Source organism: Phaseolus vulgaris, chromosome 10, assembly GCF_051622355.1.
Source record: "Phaseolus vulgaris cultivar YP4 chromosome 10, ASM5162235v1, whole genome shotgun sequence".
Taxonomy (NCBI): Eukaryota; Viridiplantae; Streptophyta; class Magnoliopsida; order Fabales; family Fabaceae; genus Phaseolus; species Phaseolus vulgaris.
Window position 1 is genome coordinate 21,797,253 of NC_143507.1, and position 15,865 is coordinate 21,813,117.

Sequence of the window (15,865 nt, forward strand, 5' to 3'; positions counted from 1 at the left end):
TAATAATATTTAATAATATTAATAATATTTAATAATCTTAATAATATTTAATAATCTTAATAATATTTAATAATCTTAATAATATTTAATAATCTTAATAATAATTAATAATATTCATAATAATTAATAATATTAATAATAATTAATAATCTTAATAATATTATTAATTATTTAATAATATTAGTAATTATTTAATAATATTAGTAATTATTTAATAATATTAGTAATTATTTAATAATATTAGTAATTATTTAATAATATTAGTAATTATTTAATAATATTAGTAATATTAGTAATATTAATAATATTATACCTATATATAAAGAGGATTCCCCTCTTAAGTGCTCTTAATTTTTTTTCCTATTTTATCCTTATATTAGTATTTAATTTTATTATTGTATTATGGTCATTGTGTCATTTCTTATTCTCCTCTTAACTGCTCTTAATTTTTTTTTCCATTTTATCTTTACTTAATAATTTATTGTATTAATTTATTTTGGTTATTTGGACATTTTATAATTTCAAAAATTAATAAAATAATTTTTTAATTTTAAAATTTCTTTTATTTGTTATTATTTAACTGGAGAGTGGAGAGATTGATTAGTTACTTTTCTGTTTTAAAGATCTTCTTCTCTATTAAATAAAAAATTAAAGATATTTGTAATATTTTGTGGACCACTTTAGCAGGAGAGTGGAGATTTGGTACGTTACTTTTCTGATTTAAACTGATATTCTTTTTTATTAAAATTGTAGAATTTTAAAATTGATTTAAGAAACAGATTTTATGATTCTCCACTACACATAACCCACGTATCCTACTTCCCACTTTCTCTCTCCTATATAGGTACCTACTTCCCACTTTCTCTCTCCTATATAGGTACCTACTTCCTTTCTCTCTCCACTACACATAACACATTCTTTTTTTACCATACTTCTCACTTTCTTTTCTCTTTCCTTTTCACTTTCATGTAAAATCATTCTTTCATTTCTTTGATTAATCTTTCTGAAACCCTAATTTGACATTTGTTTCATGAAATTGTAATTGAAGTTTGTGACTAGAGGGAACGAAAAGTAATTCTCTTTATATGCATTTCAATTTGTAAAACACTAATTTGTCTTCTGAAATTGTGATTGAAACATGTGACTAGAGGGATAAGAAGGACTCAACAAGAGGAGACAGAGGTACATGATGAAAGTCATCATAAGACCCTTTTTGGTAACAATTTTATGGATTTAAATGAAATCATATAGAGCATTAACTAAACTATATTCTCATTTTCTCATATTTTACGAAAAAGTTACTTCCAATTTGATTTTTAAGTTTTCTGTCATCACCATTTCTTTATCTTTGCTCTTCCTCTATATTTTCTTCTTTTAGGTTTTGATTTTTGAAATCATCTTAACTTTTCATAAAGTTATGATTTTAGAGACCACCTTCAAAATAGGTTCTCTCACCAAAGAGCATTATGTAGAGAAGGTATGTCATCGTGTTCTTAAATCTATGTTTTACATGTTATACTAATATTTTGTTTGTTTTTTATTTGTTAATTGTAGAGAGTTAATATTCATAGCAAAATAGAGGAATCAAAGAAGGAAAAACTGAGTTTCGTTGTCGCGCTCACTCCCCCAATCGTAAGGTTCTAACACGAAGGAACATTAGATTTGGGTGCGAAAGATGAGAACAATTTAAATGAGTCTCTATACAGGTCCAAGGGTCCAAGGTGAAGAAAAGAGAAGCAGATTTCATTGCATTTTCTTCTTTTGTATATAATATTTTTCAAACAAGGATGAATTTTTGGTTTATTGTTTAATGGTGTCATATGTATTGTAATGATTGTCATATATTATTGGTTGTTTATAAACCTAATGAAAAATATTGGTTTAATTCCTATAATTGATCAAATATTAAAAATTATTAAAAAAAATATGAAACTCAAATTCTATTTAATTATTTTTTCGGTTGAGTTTGTAGTTTTAAATAAATTTTAACTATTACCAAATACATATATTTTTACCCATAATTAATAAAATATTAAAAATTATAAAAAAAAATATGAAACTCAAATTCTATTTAATTATTTTCTATCTTAAGAGACGGTTTTGAATTCAAAATAGTAATTTTGAATTTTAAATTTTGAAAATTCATTCATTCTCTTTACCATATGTAACTTTTAATTACCGCTCTCCACTATTTTATTAACCTACTCTTTAATTGTATACTCTTTAACTTCTCATTTTAATGTTATTAAGAGAAATTGTTTTTGAAGAATAAAAAAATACTAAAGAAAGAGAAATAAAAAATGCGGATACACACTACTCTTTTAACTGTATACTCTTTAACTTCTCATTTTAATAATATTTTATAATATTAATAATATTTAATATTTTTAAGAATATTTATTAATATTTAATAATATTAAAAATATTTAATAATATTAAGAATATTTAACAATATTAAGAATATTTAACAATATTAACAATATTAATAATATTTAACAATATTAATAATAATGATGATATTAAATATATGAAGAATGTTATTAATTTTATTATTAATTATATTAATATTGATAGTCATACTCATAAGTATAATAATAATCATAACATGCTAACAAAACTTGACTGATGTAATGGTTAAAACTTTTATGGACATTTCTCAAGGGACTTGGCTTCGAGTCCCACCTGCTGCAATTTAGTTCTAACATTAATTAATAATTGAATAAAAAATTTCAAATAATCATTAAAATGTTAAAAATAAAGTATATTAACATTACCTACGGACTTGGAGTCATTGGTTAACTGTTGTTTTACCTACGGATTACAACGTAATTTAGAACTTGGGAGTTGAGTAAAAAATAGTCACTGATTACAACATTTTTTTCTTTTGGAAAATACATGTAAGATGAAATAAAATATAACGGGAGTGGTTAAAAGTTATACATATCCATAGTTAAGAGTAAACTTACTCAACCGGGTGCTGCTCAACGTAAGGATTTTAATCAGTTTGTTCTTTTGGTCTGAATGTAGATGAAGTGTTTGTAGGATCCACCCAGTTTCAACGCCTTCCAATGTGAGTAAACTGGTTCCTCAATGAATCGACTTATGATGGCAACACTTAATGAAAGATCTGGCCTCATGCATGTGAGATAACAAAGGCTTCCTACCAAACTTCGGTATCTACTTGCATCGACACGTTCTCCTCCATCGAAGTTTGAGAGTTTTGCACCTGGTTCCAATGGTATTGATACTGGGTTGCAATTTTCCATCTTGTACTTCTTCAAAATCTCCTTTGCATATGTCTCCCGTGATACAAAAAATACTCGTCTCTTTTTGTCTAACCTCCAAACCAAGAAAAAACTTCATCAATCCCAAATTTTTCATCTCAAATTCTCGTCTCATTGTGCCCTTAAACTGTTCTATCATCTCATTATTGTTACCCTTAAAAATGAGATTATCAACATAAAGAGCAACAAATATCATGTTACCTCCATTATTCTTTGTGTAAAGAGCATGCTCGTAAGGACATTGCTTGAACCCGTTCTCCCTGAAGTATGTATCGATACGAGTATTCCATGCCCGCGATGCTTGCTTCAACCCGTAAAGTGCCTTCTTCAATTTTAGCACCTTCTTCTCCTCTCCGATTTTCATGTACCCGGATGGTTGTTCGATGTAGACTTCTTCTTCAAGCACACCATTCAAGAATGCCGACTCGACATCCATTTGAAATATCGGCCATTTAAATTGAGCCGCTTGGGAAATGAGCAATTGAATTGCCTCCATTCTTACAACGGGAACAAACACCTCATTCTAGTCAATTCGCTCCTTTTGTTTGTATCCCTTCGTAACGAGTCGCGCCTTGTACCTCTCTATCTCGCCTTGAGCATTCATCTTTTTCTTGAATACCCATTTCACACCAATGGGCTGACTTCCCTCTGGCAATTCTGTTAGCTCTCATGTGTTGTTGCGGTTAATCGCTTTAATCTCCTCATCCATGGTAGTTTGCCACTTCTTGTCTCGCACCACCTCTTCAAAGCTGATATTTTCTGCATATGCCAAAAGACATACAAGGTGTACCTCATTTGTCGAATCATACAAATCATGCAAACTTTGAATTTTAGGTTGTCGTGGTTCATCTTCATCATTGGTTGTTTCGGAATTTATACTTGTCAGTGCAACAACTGATGATTCTCCAACTTCAATCATAACCTCTGAAGAATTGTTCCAATCCCACTCGCTTGTTTCATTTATTCGCACATCGCGACTCACCATTACCTTCTTGCTTATCGGGTCAAAGAGTTTGTATCCTTTTGTCTTCTCGTCAGACCCAATAAAAACATACCTTTTGCTTTTGTCTTCAAGCTTCGTTCTTCGTTGATCTGGTACGTGTGCATAAGCCACACTACCAAACACTTTGAGATGAGAAACTGTTGGCTTTTATCCACTTCGTGCCTCTTGTGGTGTTTGATCATCTAACTTCACATATGGACATCGATTTTGCATATAGATGGCGCATTGCACAGCTTCCACCCAAAATTCCTTTGGCATCTTTTTGCTCGTAAGCATTGATCGAACCATGTGGAGAATGGTCCGGTTCTTCCTCTTGGCCACACCATTTTGTTAAGGAGTGTATGGTGCAGTTAGAAATTGCCTTATGCCTTGCTCCTCGCAATACTTCATGAAAGTCGTTGAAGTATACTCGCCACCTCTATCAGATCGTACAACTCTGATCTGTCTATCAGTTGCCCTCTCCACCATCACCTTGAACTTTTTGAACACCTCAAATGCCTCGGATTTTTCCTTCAGAAAATAAACCCAAGTCTTTCGTGAGAAATCATTGATAAAGGTAATGAAATACCTTTTACCGCTGAAGGATTCTGGAGTAATTGGCCCACATATGTCTGTATGAATCAATTCGAGAAGTTGCTTAGCCCAATATTCAACCTTCTTTGGAAACGAGGTTCTCACATGCTTGCTGAGCACATAAAAAACATGAACTAAAACCCAACTCCCACTATTTAAAAAAAAGTTGAATTACCTTTTTCATCCCTACATTAGAGCCAATAGTCAATTTAGTACAGCGGTTTATAATAAAAATTAATTTGATCCCTAAATTGTTTTAAATATATTCGAAATGAACTTTTCTGTTAAATCGTAACTTACCGCATCAAATGCTACTTATGTGGCAAAGTGATGGATTGATAAATGTGACGTGGCGCTGACGTGGCAGTTTTATTAAAAATTCTCTCTTCACCATTCTCTCTGTTCCCCTTTTCTCTCATTTCTTCACCAATTCACTTTCTAGCATTGGCAAGTTATTTCCTGCAACCCGATAGAAAATCTTCTCCCAACCACTTTCCCACCCTTTGTGAGTGTCGTAGAGCTCAAGTGTACCGTTCTCCCACTCTGTCCAACACCACTCCCTCTCCATTGACTCCATCACGGTCTCCACGCACAAACCCTCGCACACGGCCGTGCACGGCCTGCACTTCGCGTCGCGGAGCGGTTCTGGGCTCGACAACGCCGCCACCTGCACGTTGAACAGCCCTGGAGGAAATTTGTAAACTCAATCATAATTAGCATTTAGTTTCTACGTTACCGTCACACTTTAACTCCACGCAACTCTGGTTGGTGTACCTTTTCTAAACGATGATGAATCATTGAGATGGGTATGGCCAGAGAGGAACTTCCCTCGCACTACCCTTTTCACCCTATCAAAATTACACCAACCTTCCAAAGTTTCCACTTTTCATCAAAATTTGTGCTACCAGATGGCTGGAAGGTCGACTTGCCAATAAGTATCACAGTTAAACAACGTGATTATACATGAATAAACCAACTTAAGCGCAAAGCATAGTTAAGGTGTAATTGGGCCTCCAACTGAACCTAAAAGCAGACCCATAACAGCAGAGCCCATCCATAACAGTATAAATAGAGGAAGAGGCACAACACTCGAGGTAACTATTCACTCCCTACTCCTCTGGTACCTAACTCTCGAACTGACTTGATCGTCAGAGTGTCTTCATAGGCACACCCCCCATCGTGTTCAGATCAAGGGAGATCCAACCAAGAAAAGCCCAATCGAGAGACCGGAAAGATGAGAAGATTGTAACAAGAAGAAGTGTTCTGCAGGGTTCTAGCTTTGTAGGAACATTTTGACGCCCACCGTGGGGCCGAGAAGGAAACCCCACGAAATATCCACATGGTAACTACGAGGAACATTACAGGCAACGACTGAAATGCGCAGCAAGAAACCAGTCACCCGGATCCTCTGAATTAATCTTGAAAATACAAAAGGAGATAGAGATGTTGAAAAAGAAAAGCGAGGAAGAGATAAGAGGGATAAAGCGCAGGGGGGAGGAGGAGATGGAAGCATTGAGAAAGGAGAATGCCCAAATGAAACAAAGGCTCGCTGAGAGATCCGACATCCCGGAAGCAGTGGCTGACATCCCCCTGGACAAGAACACGGATACGGATGTACATTAAGTCGGGAGTTCATATCAAGAAAATACCAGGCCAGCCTCAGCTAATGCTTTAGGCACAGCTCCTCGAAGAACCCCCTTTGTTGAAACCATCCTGGAGGTGCCTCTACCGGGAACTTGGAATAATCCAACGTTGGATAAGTATGATGGAACCACAGACCTGGATGAACATGTGAACGCTTTTTTTGACGCAAGTTAGCCTGCACACAGCAGAAGACGCACTATGGTGTCGAATATTTCCCACCTCTCTTAAAGGAGCAGGTTTACCTGACTACCGACTCAGTCCATAGACTGTTTTGACACGCTCACAATGAGATTCGGAGCTCAATTCACTACCAGCCGGCCACACCACCTCACTTTGATCGCCCTAGTGAATATTTATCAGGAAAAAGTTGAGTCCTTGAGAGCCTTCATGGACAGATTCGGCAAGACAACTTTGAACATATGAAACCTAAGTCGCAAAGTGGCAATGCACCATATGGTGACCGCACTAAAGTCGGGACCGTTTTCAGATAGCTTGTGCATGCAGCCGGCCACAACATTGGATGAGTTGCGCCAAAGAGCCACCAAATACATGCAGCTGGAGGAATTGAAAGAATTCTGAAACAAGGCTCGGACACCTGATGAACCCGAAAGGAGGGGTGACAGGAGAACACCAACACAATTCGGGAAGCCTAGAGACTTTCCCAAAGGGTCGCGTTTCACCCGTTACACCCCCATGACGCCCGAAAGGTCGAGAGTCATGGAAGAAGCCCTCAATGTCGATCTTCTTAAAGCACCAAGCATAACTCCCACTCCGCAGAGTGCGGATCAGACCAAGCATTGTCGGTACCACCGTAATTTTGGGCATACAACGGAAGACTGTTGGGCCCTAAAAGACAAGATTGAAGAACTCATACAAGTAGGACATTTGCGATGTTGCGTCCAAACAAGCCAAGATGGGAAAATCGAAGCAAATGCCGGAAAGAAGCAAGAGGTACGTAGGAACACCTCAAAGAGCGAGCGACGAGGCCGAGAAGGAAGAGACCGCCAACGAACCATGCTTGTACGAGGGGTGATAAACACGATTGCCAGAGGTTTCGTAGGAGGAAGTACAACATTATCCTCCTGGAAAAGGCACCTCCGAGCAGTCAGCTCTGTCTACTCCATTAGCAGGGGCAACAAGAGAGACCTGCCTCCTATGTTTTTCACAAACGCATACTTCAAAAACATAAACCCAAGACACGACGATCCCATGGTGGTCACTATTGAAGTAGCCAACTTTGTAATCATGAAAACATTGATAGACCAAGGAAGTTCAGTGGATATCTTGTATTGGAAAACCTTAAGGAAGATGGGGATATCAGACGACGACATCGTTCGTTATGATGAGGAAATCATTGGCTTCGCGGGACAGAGGGTCAACACCAAGGGGTACATTGACTTAGAAACTAAGTTCGGAGAAGGAAACCGGGACTGTAGAATAATCAAGATCTGGTACCTGCTAGTCGACGCTGAATCGTCCTACAATATCTTGATCGGACGGTCCTCTCTCAATAAATTGGGGGCTATAGTCTCAACTCCTCACCTGGCCATGAAGTTCCCGGCCGACAACCCAAGTCGGCCGATCAAAAAACTGCAAGAGAATGTTACGCAGCAAGCCTGAAAGTTCTCCCGCCTCCACCACCACCTAGCCGAAGGGCCAAGGTCCATCATATATCCCTAAATAATGACTTAGATCCCAGACCAAACGACGAACATCAGGTAGAGCCAAAGAAAGACATAATGCTATGTTAAATGGGTTGGGAAGATAGAATACACGACTGAGGTCAACCAAGGGAGTTGAAGAAAAGAGCATCGTCACAACTAGGTGGCTGGCAAATATAGTCTTGGTACAAAAGAGTAACGGAAAATGGCGAATGTGCACCGATTATACTCATCTTAACAAAGCCTGCCCTAAGGATTTGTACCCACTACCAATCATTGATCGACTGGTAGATGGGGCAGCCAGCCATAAAGTGTTGAGCTTTCTCAACGCATACTCTGGATACAACCAAATACGCATGAATTCGGCCGGGTCGACTTCTGCTATGAAGTCATGCCTTTCGGTCTAAAAAATGTTGGTGCAACCTATCAAAGGTTGATGGACCGAATGTTCCGAGAACAGATTGGGAAAACTATGGAGGTGTATGTTGATGACATAATCGTAAAGTCCGATAGCATTGAGCAACATGTGAATGACCTAGCTGAGATCTTCCAGCAGATAAGGAAGTATAATATGTGTCTCAACCCGGAGAAATGCGTGTTTGGAGTGGAAGGGGGCAAGTTCCTAGGCTTTATGTTGACAAGTCGGGGAATCGAGGCGAACCCTGACAAGTGTCGAGCCCTGAAAACTATGAGAAGTCCAGACAACCTGAAAGAGGTCCAACAGCTGGTAGGGAAATTAATATCGTTTTCCAGGTTTATGCCCAGATTAGCGGATAAAATCAGACCAATTTTGAAACTCATGAAGAAAGCAGAGAGGTTCTCGTGGAACGAGAATTGCGAAGAGGCTTTCCAAACCGTAAAGCGGATACTAGCGCAACCACCCATTCTAAGCAAACCTGTCCAGGGGACGCCTTTGCTGGTCTACCTAGTCGTTTCGCTAGAAGTCGTAAGTGTCGCCATTGTACAAGGCAAAACAGAGCATAAACCAATCTATTTCGTAAGCCGAGTACTACAAGATGTCGAGACCAGATATCAAGTAATTGAGAAGGTGGCTCTGGCCCTTGTTCACGCTTCCAGAAGACTTCGACTGTATTTTCAAAGCCACAAGATCGTTGTGCGAACTGACTTCCCAATCAATAAAATTTTGCAGAAGCCCGAGTTAGCCGGAAGGATGATAAGCTGGTCAGTCAAATTATCTGAGTTTAGCATCAGGTATGAACCACGAGGACCTATCAAATCCCAATGCTTAGCAGAATTTACATCAGAGTTGCAGCAATGCCGACAACCCGAAAGCACATAGACACTGCATGTCGACGGCTCTTCAAGTAAGAGAATAGGAGGAGCCGGAATTGTTCTAGAGGGACCGGAGAAGATACAAATTGAGCAGTCTTTACGCTTCGAATTCAAAACATCCAACAACCAAGCAGAATACGAAGCACTCATAGCCGAATTGCTATTGGCTAAAGACATGGGAGCCTGAAAGGTGGAATGTAAGACAAATTCACAACTTATGGTCGGACATATTAATGGGGACTACCAGATCAAAGATCCCCTGCTCTTAAAGTACTATCATAAAGTTGTTAACATTATCAGCCAGTTTCAAAGTTGTTAACATTCGGAGCAAGGAGAGGAAGACTGGGTGTCCGACATGAAAAAAGTAGTTAAAGACCGGGAAGAAGGGAAAGAAATTCGTGACTTGTCTCTCACAAAAAAAAACTTCCTTTTTTGTCATAATAGGGGAAGATTTATATAAAAGGGGGTTCTCTACCCCACTACTCAAGTGTGTTTCGAAAGCAAAGAAAGAATACGTTTTGCAAGAATTGCACCAAGGAGCATGCGGCTTACATTCCGGAGCACGAATGATGGAAACTAAAGTTCTAAGGGTCGGATACTACTGGGCGACACTAAGAACTGATTGCGCTGATTTTTGTGAAGAAATGCGTAAGTTGCCAAGAGCACGATCCACTAATCCACCTTCACCCCCACAATCTCCAAAAACATTAACTCTCCCTGGTCGTTTACTCTATGGGGAATGGATATAGTAGGCCCCTTCCCGCCAGCAACTGGACAAAGAAAGTTCTTGTTGGTAGCTGTCGATTATTTTACAAAGTGGATAGAAGCAGAACCCCTTGCAAGCATCACGGCTCAAGAAGTTCAGAGTTTTGTATGGAAAGACATCGTTTGCAGGTTTGGAATCCCATATACCATCATCACGAATAACGAAAGACAGTTCACGAATCGGAAGTTGGTCGAATTCTATGAAAGCTTGGGCATCAAGCACAAGACAAGCTCTGTGGAACAACCGCAAACTAACAGCCAAGCCGAATCCGCCAACAAAGTCATCTTGAATGAACTAAAGAAAAGACTCGGCAGTTCAAAAGGTAAGTGGGTAGAAGAACTCGTGGAAGTTCTATGGGCCTATCGATGTACCCCCATTTGGCAACTGGGGAAACCCCGTACAACCTCACTTACGGCACAGATGTCATGCAGCTAGTGGAAGTCGAAGAGTCGACAATCCGAAGAGGACTCCATGATCTGAAGATAAATGAAGAATGTCTAAGAACGGAGTTGGACTTACTCCAGGGGTCACGTGACAAGGCCAAGATAAGAGAAGAAGCTTGCAAACGGATAATCGCAAGAAGATACAATTCAAAGACTAAACCTAGAGTGTTCCAAGAGGGAGATCTGGTTTGGAGGATGAAGGGAAAAGCTCACAAGGTCCCGGCAGAAGGAAAGTTCAATGCAAATTGGGAAGGCCCCTTCAAAGTCAGATAAAATCTTCAAAACGCGTACCGCCTAGAACAATTGAATGGTCGGGAAGTTCCCAGGACTTGGAACGCCAGTCATTTTAAAATGTATTTTTGCTGATATGTATCATGGGTATACTCTTTCCTACCTTCAATCTTTTTTCCCAAGAGTTTTTTATTGAAGAAAGTTTTAACGAGGCACCACATTTAATGAAATCAGACTTACCAGCTATATATGAATTCCTACGAAAGAAAACCTCTCGGCCAAGGAAGAATTCACCAAAGTGAATCCCTGCCAAGAGTAAGAAAGAAAACCTCTTAGCCAAGGAAGAATTCACCAAAGTGAATCCCTTCCGAGAGTATGAAACAAAACCTCTCGACCAAGGAAGAATTCACCAAAGTGAATCCCTGCCGAGAGTACGAAACAAAACCTCTCGGCCAAGGAAGAATTCACCAAAGTGAATCCCTGCCAAGAGTAAGAAAGAAAACCTCTTAGCCAAGGAAGAATTCACCAAAGTGAATCCCTTCCGAGAGTATGAAACAAAACCTCTCGACCAAGGAAGAATTCACCAAAGTGAATCCCTGCCGAGAGTACGAAACAAAACCTCTCGGCCAAGGAAGAACTCACCAAAGTGAATCCCTGCCGAGAGTAAGAAAGAAAACCACTCCGCCAAGGAAGAATTGACCAAAGTGAATCCTTGTCGAGAGTAAGAAATAAAACCTCTTCGCCAAGAAAGAATTCACCAAAGTGAATCCCTGCCGAGAGTACGAAAGAAAACCTCTCGGCCAAGGAAGAATTCACCAAAGTGAATCCCCGCTGAGAGTAAGAAAGAAAACCTCTCGGCCAAGGAAGAATTCACCAAAGTGAATACCTGTCGAGAGTACGAAAGAAAACCTCTCGGCCAAGGAAGAATTCATCAAAGTGAATCCCTGCCGAGAGTAAGAAAGAAAAGCTCTCGGTCAGGGAAGAATTCACCAAAGTGAATCCTTGTCGAGAGTACAAAAGGAAACCTCTCGGCTGAGGAAGAATTCACCAAAGTGAATCCCTGCCGAGAGTACGAAAGAAAACCTCTCGGCTGAGGAAGAATTCAACAAAGTGAATCCCTGCCGAGAGTGCGAAAGAAAACCTCTCGGCCAAGGAAGGACTCACCAGAGTAAATTCATGCCGAGAGTACGAAACAAAACCTCTCGGCCCAAACACTACTGATAAAGCAATTAGGAAAATGTAAACATGCATATGCCACCGAGAGAGTAGGAGAAAGAAAGGACAAAAATGATATTGAAAAGAGAAATAACTTGTCATTTAATCATAGTCAAAAGAACCGGGAAGTCGTTATGTCTACACAAAAGGGGGTCAAATGTTTACAAAACAATCACATATAACCCATACATAGAGAACAAACCTAGCTATCAGACTCAATGTGCTCGACCTCAAAATCTTTCGGGGGAGCTGAGGCCACTACTTGAGTAAAACTTAGAATCTAGTCTATCGGCATGAGCTAACCCTCATAAAAGTCCTTATCAACATCAAATTTCCCTTCGTCTAGAGGAGCATTGTAGAAGAAAGCCGCTTGTTGGAGAGCCTTCTTGAAGCCAAGCTCGTGTTCTTCCATAACGCTATCTTCAGTCACTTCTAGCTCTTTCAACAGCTTCTCTGTCTTTTCTTCAGACCTATGATTGGTCAAGGCCATGTCCGAGAGACTCCCCTTCAGACCTCGGATCTCTTCATCTGCCTTTTCGGCAACCTCTCTCCCTGTCTTCTCAACCAACTCACACATTTCCTTCCACTTCTTCATCTCGACCTCCAGGCTTTGATTCCGAGCTGAAAGATTGGCATTCTCAGCCGACGCTGATTGCAACTTGGCAGCCAATTCGTCCAACTTGACGCGAAGACCTTCCACTTTGGCAGCATGCTTTTCCCTTTTCATTAAGTCTGAAGCCATACGCTTACTGAGGACTAGAGTCCTGGAGCACAACTCCATAAATGCATCGTGCATTTGGGAAGGACGCACCGAGAGGAATGCATCTTGCTGATAGGGGTTCAGCTTGACGTTGACCTTCTCGGCCACATTGAGCTCATTACCAAGGAAGTCGGGGTCACTTGAACTCGACCCTCCAGCCACTCGGCCTATTTTGGGAGACTTCCCCGAGGAAGAGCACTCTCCGTGACGCTGAGAAGACTTGCCACGGTCCTTCCCATGCTCCTCCTTCCTCTTCTTTGGATTAGAAGGAGGACGATTGACCTCAGTGGCAGGCACCGTAGTGAGGGGAATGGCCACTTCCGCAATCGGCGTAAATGAACCTCCCGGCACCTCTCCCCCCTCGGCCTGTCGTGCTTGCCTTTTCAAACGCAGCTCTTGAAAGTAATCTTTCTTCCCACTTGGCAGAACCAGACTTGCCATTATTCATAGTCGGATAAGCGCTAGGACGAGCAGAGTCACATACCGTCAATATCTACACATCTATGAGACGATAAGTAAGCACAGACGAGAGACCGGGTTGCAATCTTGCATGGAAGTTGGTCCAATACCGATAACACTTGTAGGTCATCATCGATCATCAAGGACCTCGGCCACACATTGAAGCGCGTTGGATCCTTCGTCCAATAGAAAGGGAACCTAGGAGTTTGGCCGTCAAAGAAAAACGACTGACCTTCCTCCTCAACGACAACCTTAAAGAAACCACCTTTAATGTTCTTATAAGAAGTCGTGTAAGGAGAAAATAAGCTATTTTTTGCTTGACCAACCAAAGACACCCAACCTATACGGTCACTCAGCCTCGTACCAAAGAAGTGTAAAAAAGACTTGGCGGTTGCCTTAACGCATAGCACCTCACACAACACCCGGAAAGCCTGGAGTGAAGCCCAACTATTCGGATGCAGTTGCATAGGTGCTACGTTTAAGATACGCAACACTTCCATGGTAAAATTATCAAAGGGAAAGTGGACATGAATATCCGAAATCAAACAAAAATAAAAGTAAAAGAAATCTTTTCGCTCTTTCCCTCTCCCCATTTGTGCATAGAATTTATTATCTGTTAGAAGGGAGTAACATGTGAGAATTTGGGTAATGTGTTTAACCATTGTAAGTCCTTCATTACCGGGAAGTATCCCTTGTGAGATTTCATTTTCTCTCTGAACAAGATTTTTTCTCATTGTATTCAGAAGTCTTGATCTTAGGAGAAGATTAGGACAATCGCTATAAGAAAATCTAGATTTACAGAGAGATTATTACATACGGATAAAAATTCGTATGTAAAGTCAATGTTACATACAAATATTTACATACGGATTCTAATACGTATGTAAAATTTAATTCAAAAAACAAAAGTTATTATATATAGATATAATCCGTATGTAATTTATTTTAAATCTAATTAAAATAATAATAAAAAGTGTTACATGCAGATTATATTCGTATGTAATGTATTAAAAATTTAATTAAAAAATATTGTTACATACGGATTTAATACGTATGTAACGTAAATTAAAAAAAAAAACTGTTACATACGAATTTATATGTATGTAATATTTTTTAATTAAATTTAAAATAATTTACATACAAATTTTATTAATATTTATAATATTAATAATATTTATAAAATTAATAATTTATAACATCAATAATATTTATAATATTTATAATATTAAAATAGTAAAAATATTAATATTTATAATATTTATAATTATATTATTATTAATATTTATAATAATAATAATAATAATTATATAGATATAGAATCTATATATAACTTATTTTAAATTTAATTAAAAATATTACATACGAATCAAATTGGTATATAATTTATTTCAAATTTAATTAAAAAATAACTAAACATATTATTAATATTTATCATATTAATAATACTTATAATATTTATAACAATTGTAATATTTATAATACTTATAATATTAATAATTTATATAATATTCATAATATTAATAATATTATAATGTTAATAATATTAAGAATATTTAATAATATTAACAATATTTAATAATATTTATAATATTAATAATATTTAATAATATTAGTAATATTTAATAATATTAACAATATTTAATGATATTATTAATATTTATTATATTTATAATATTAATATTAATAATATTTATAATATTAATAATGTTAATGATATTTATAATATTAAGAATATTTAATAATATTAACAATATTTAATAATATTAATAATAATTAATAATATTATAAATATTAATAATATTATAATGTTGAGGGGTGAACCAATACAAATTTAGTGGGCTCTATTATTTTTGGATTATGTTTGTTGTTTTTCATGTTAGCGATTAGAGCTTGGGCTCCATTAAACCCTCGTCCCTTGATGTGAGTTGAATTTAGGATTGTTCATTTTAAGGTGACACTTTTTAGATTTATGATTGAGATTTTTAGGCAATTAAGAGTGAAAACGTAAGGAAAATCCCCACTGCACATTAACTTAACCAAGTGGTTAAGTAGATGTGAAGACTCATTTCACAAAAGCAAAAGGAAAACACAATTATAAGGTGCAAATGATGACAAGATATGGTATTACAGCTCTGATTAGAGCTCTGGTTGCTACATTTATCTATGGGTGAAATTGTTGATCCCTCACAAGATCTTTGTTCACCTTACCATGTTAGTTCATCAGATAATTCATGTTTGAATAGAGTTTACTCTCTCATTACATAACAAGAGAGGCAAGTTTTTGGTGATCAATTCAAGGCAATGATTGCTACTAGTAAAGGAGGTTATAATAACAATGCTACGACTTATGGCATGGGTGGTGGATATGGAAGAGGAAGCTATGGAGGAGGATATACTTCAAAAATTTGCAGTTATTGCGGAAAGACAGGGCATACCATTGATACATGCTATAAAAAGCGTGGTTTTCCACCTCATTTCAAATTTAAAAATCAGAACCATCATCAGAGTCATGCAACCTTTCACAATACAAATT

General features: G+C 37.6%; 2 protein-coding genes across 2 annotated transcripts; both read left to right on the plus strand.

Moving 5' to 3' along the window:
- Positions 1-7,221: 7,221 nt before the first annotated feature.
- Positions 7,222-8,124, plus strand: LOC137817898 (uncharacterized). The gene has a single exon (XM_068621123.1). The coding sequence runs from the start codon at positions 7,222-7,224 to the stop codon at positions 8,122-8,124; it is 903 nt and encodes a 300-aa protein (XP_068477224.1).
- Positions 8,125-10,589: 2,465 nt separating this feature from the next.
- LOC137817897 (uncharacterized) lies at positions 10,590-10,940 on the plus strand. The gene has a single exon (XM_068621122.1). It carries the CDS (start codon positions 10,590-10,592, stop codon positions 10,938-10,940), a length of 351 nt encoding a protein of 116 aa, XP_068477223.1.
- The last annotated feature ends 4,925 nt before the right edge of the window (positions 10,941-15,865 follow it).

What these genes read in the sequence shown, in the direction of transcription:
- LOC137817898 (XM_068621123.1), top strand. Translation starts at nt 7,222, where the DNA reads ATGGAAGAAGCCCTCAATGTCGATCTTCTTAAAGCACCAAGCATAACT.
- LOC137817897 (XM_068621122.1), top strand. Translation starts at nt 10,590, where the DNA reads ATGTACCCCCATTTGGCAACTGGGGAAACCCCGTACAACCTCACTTAC.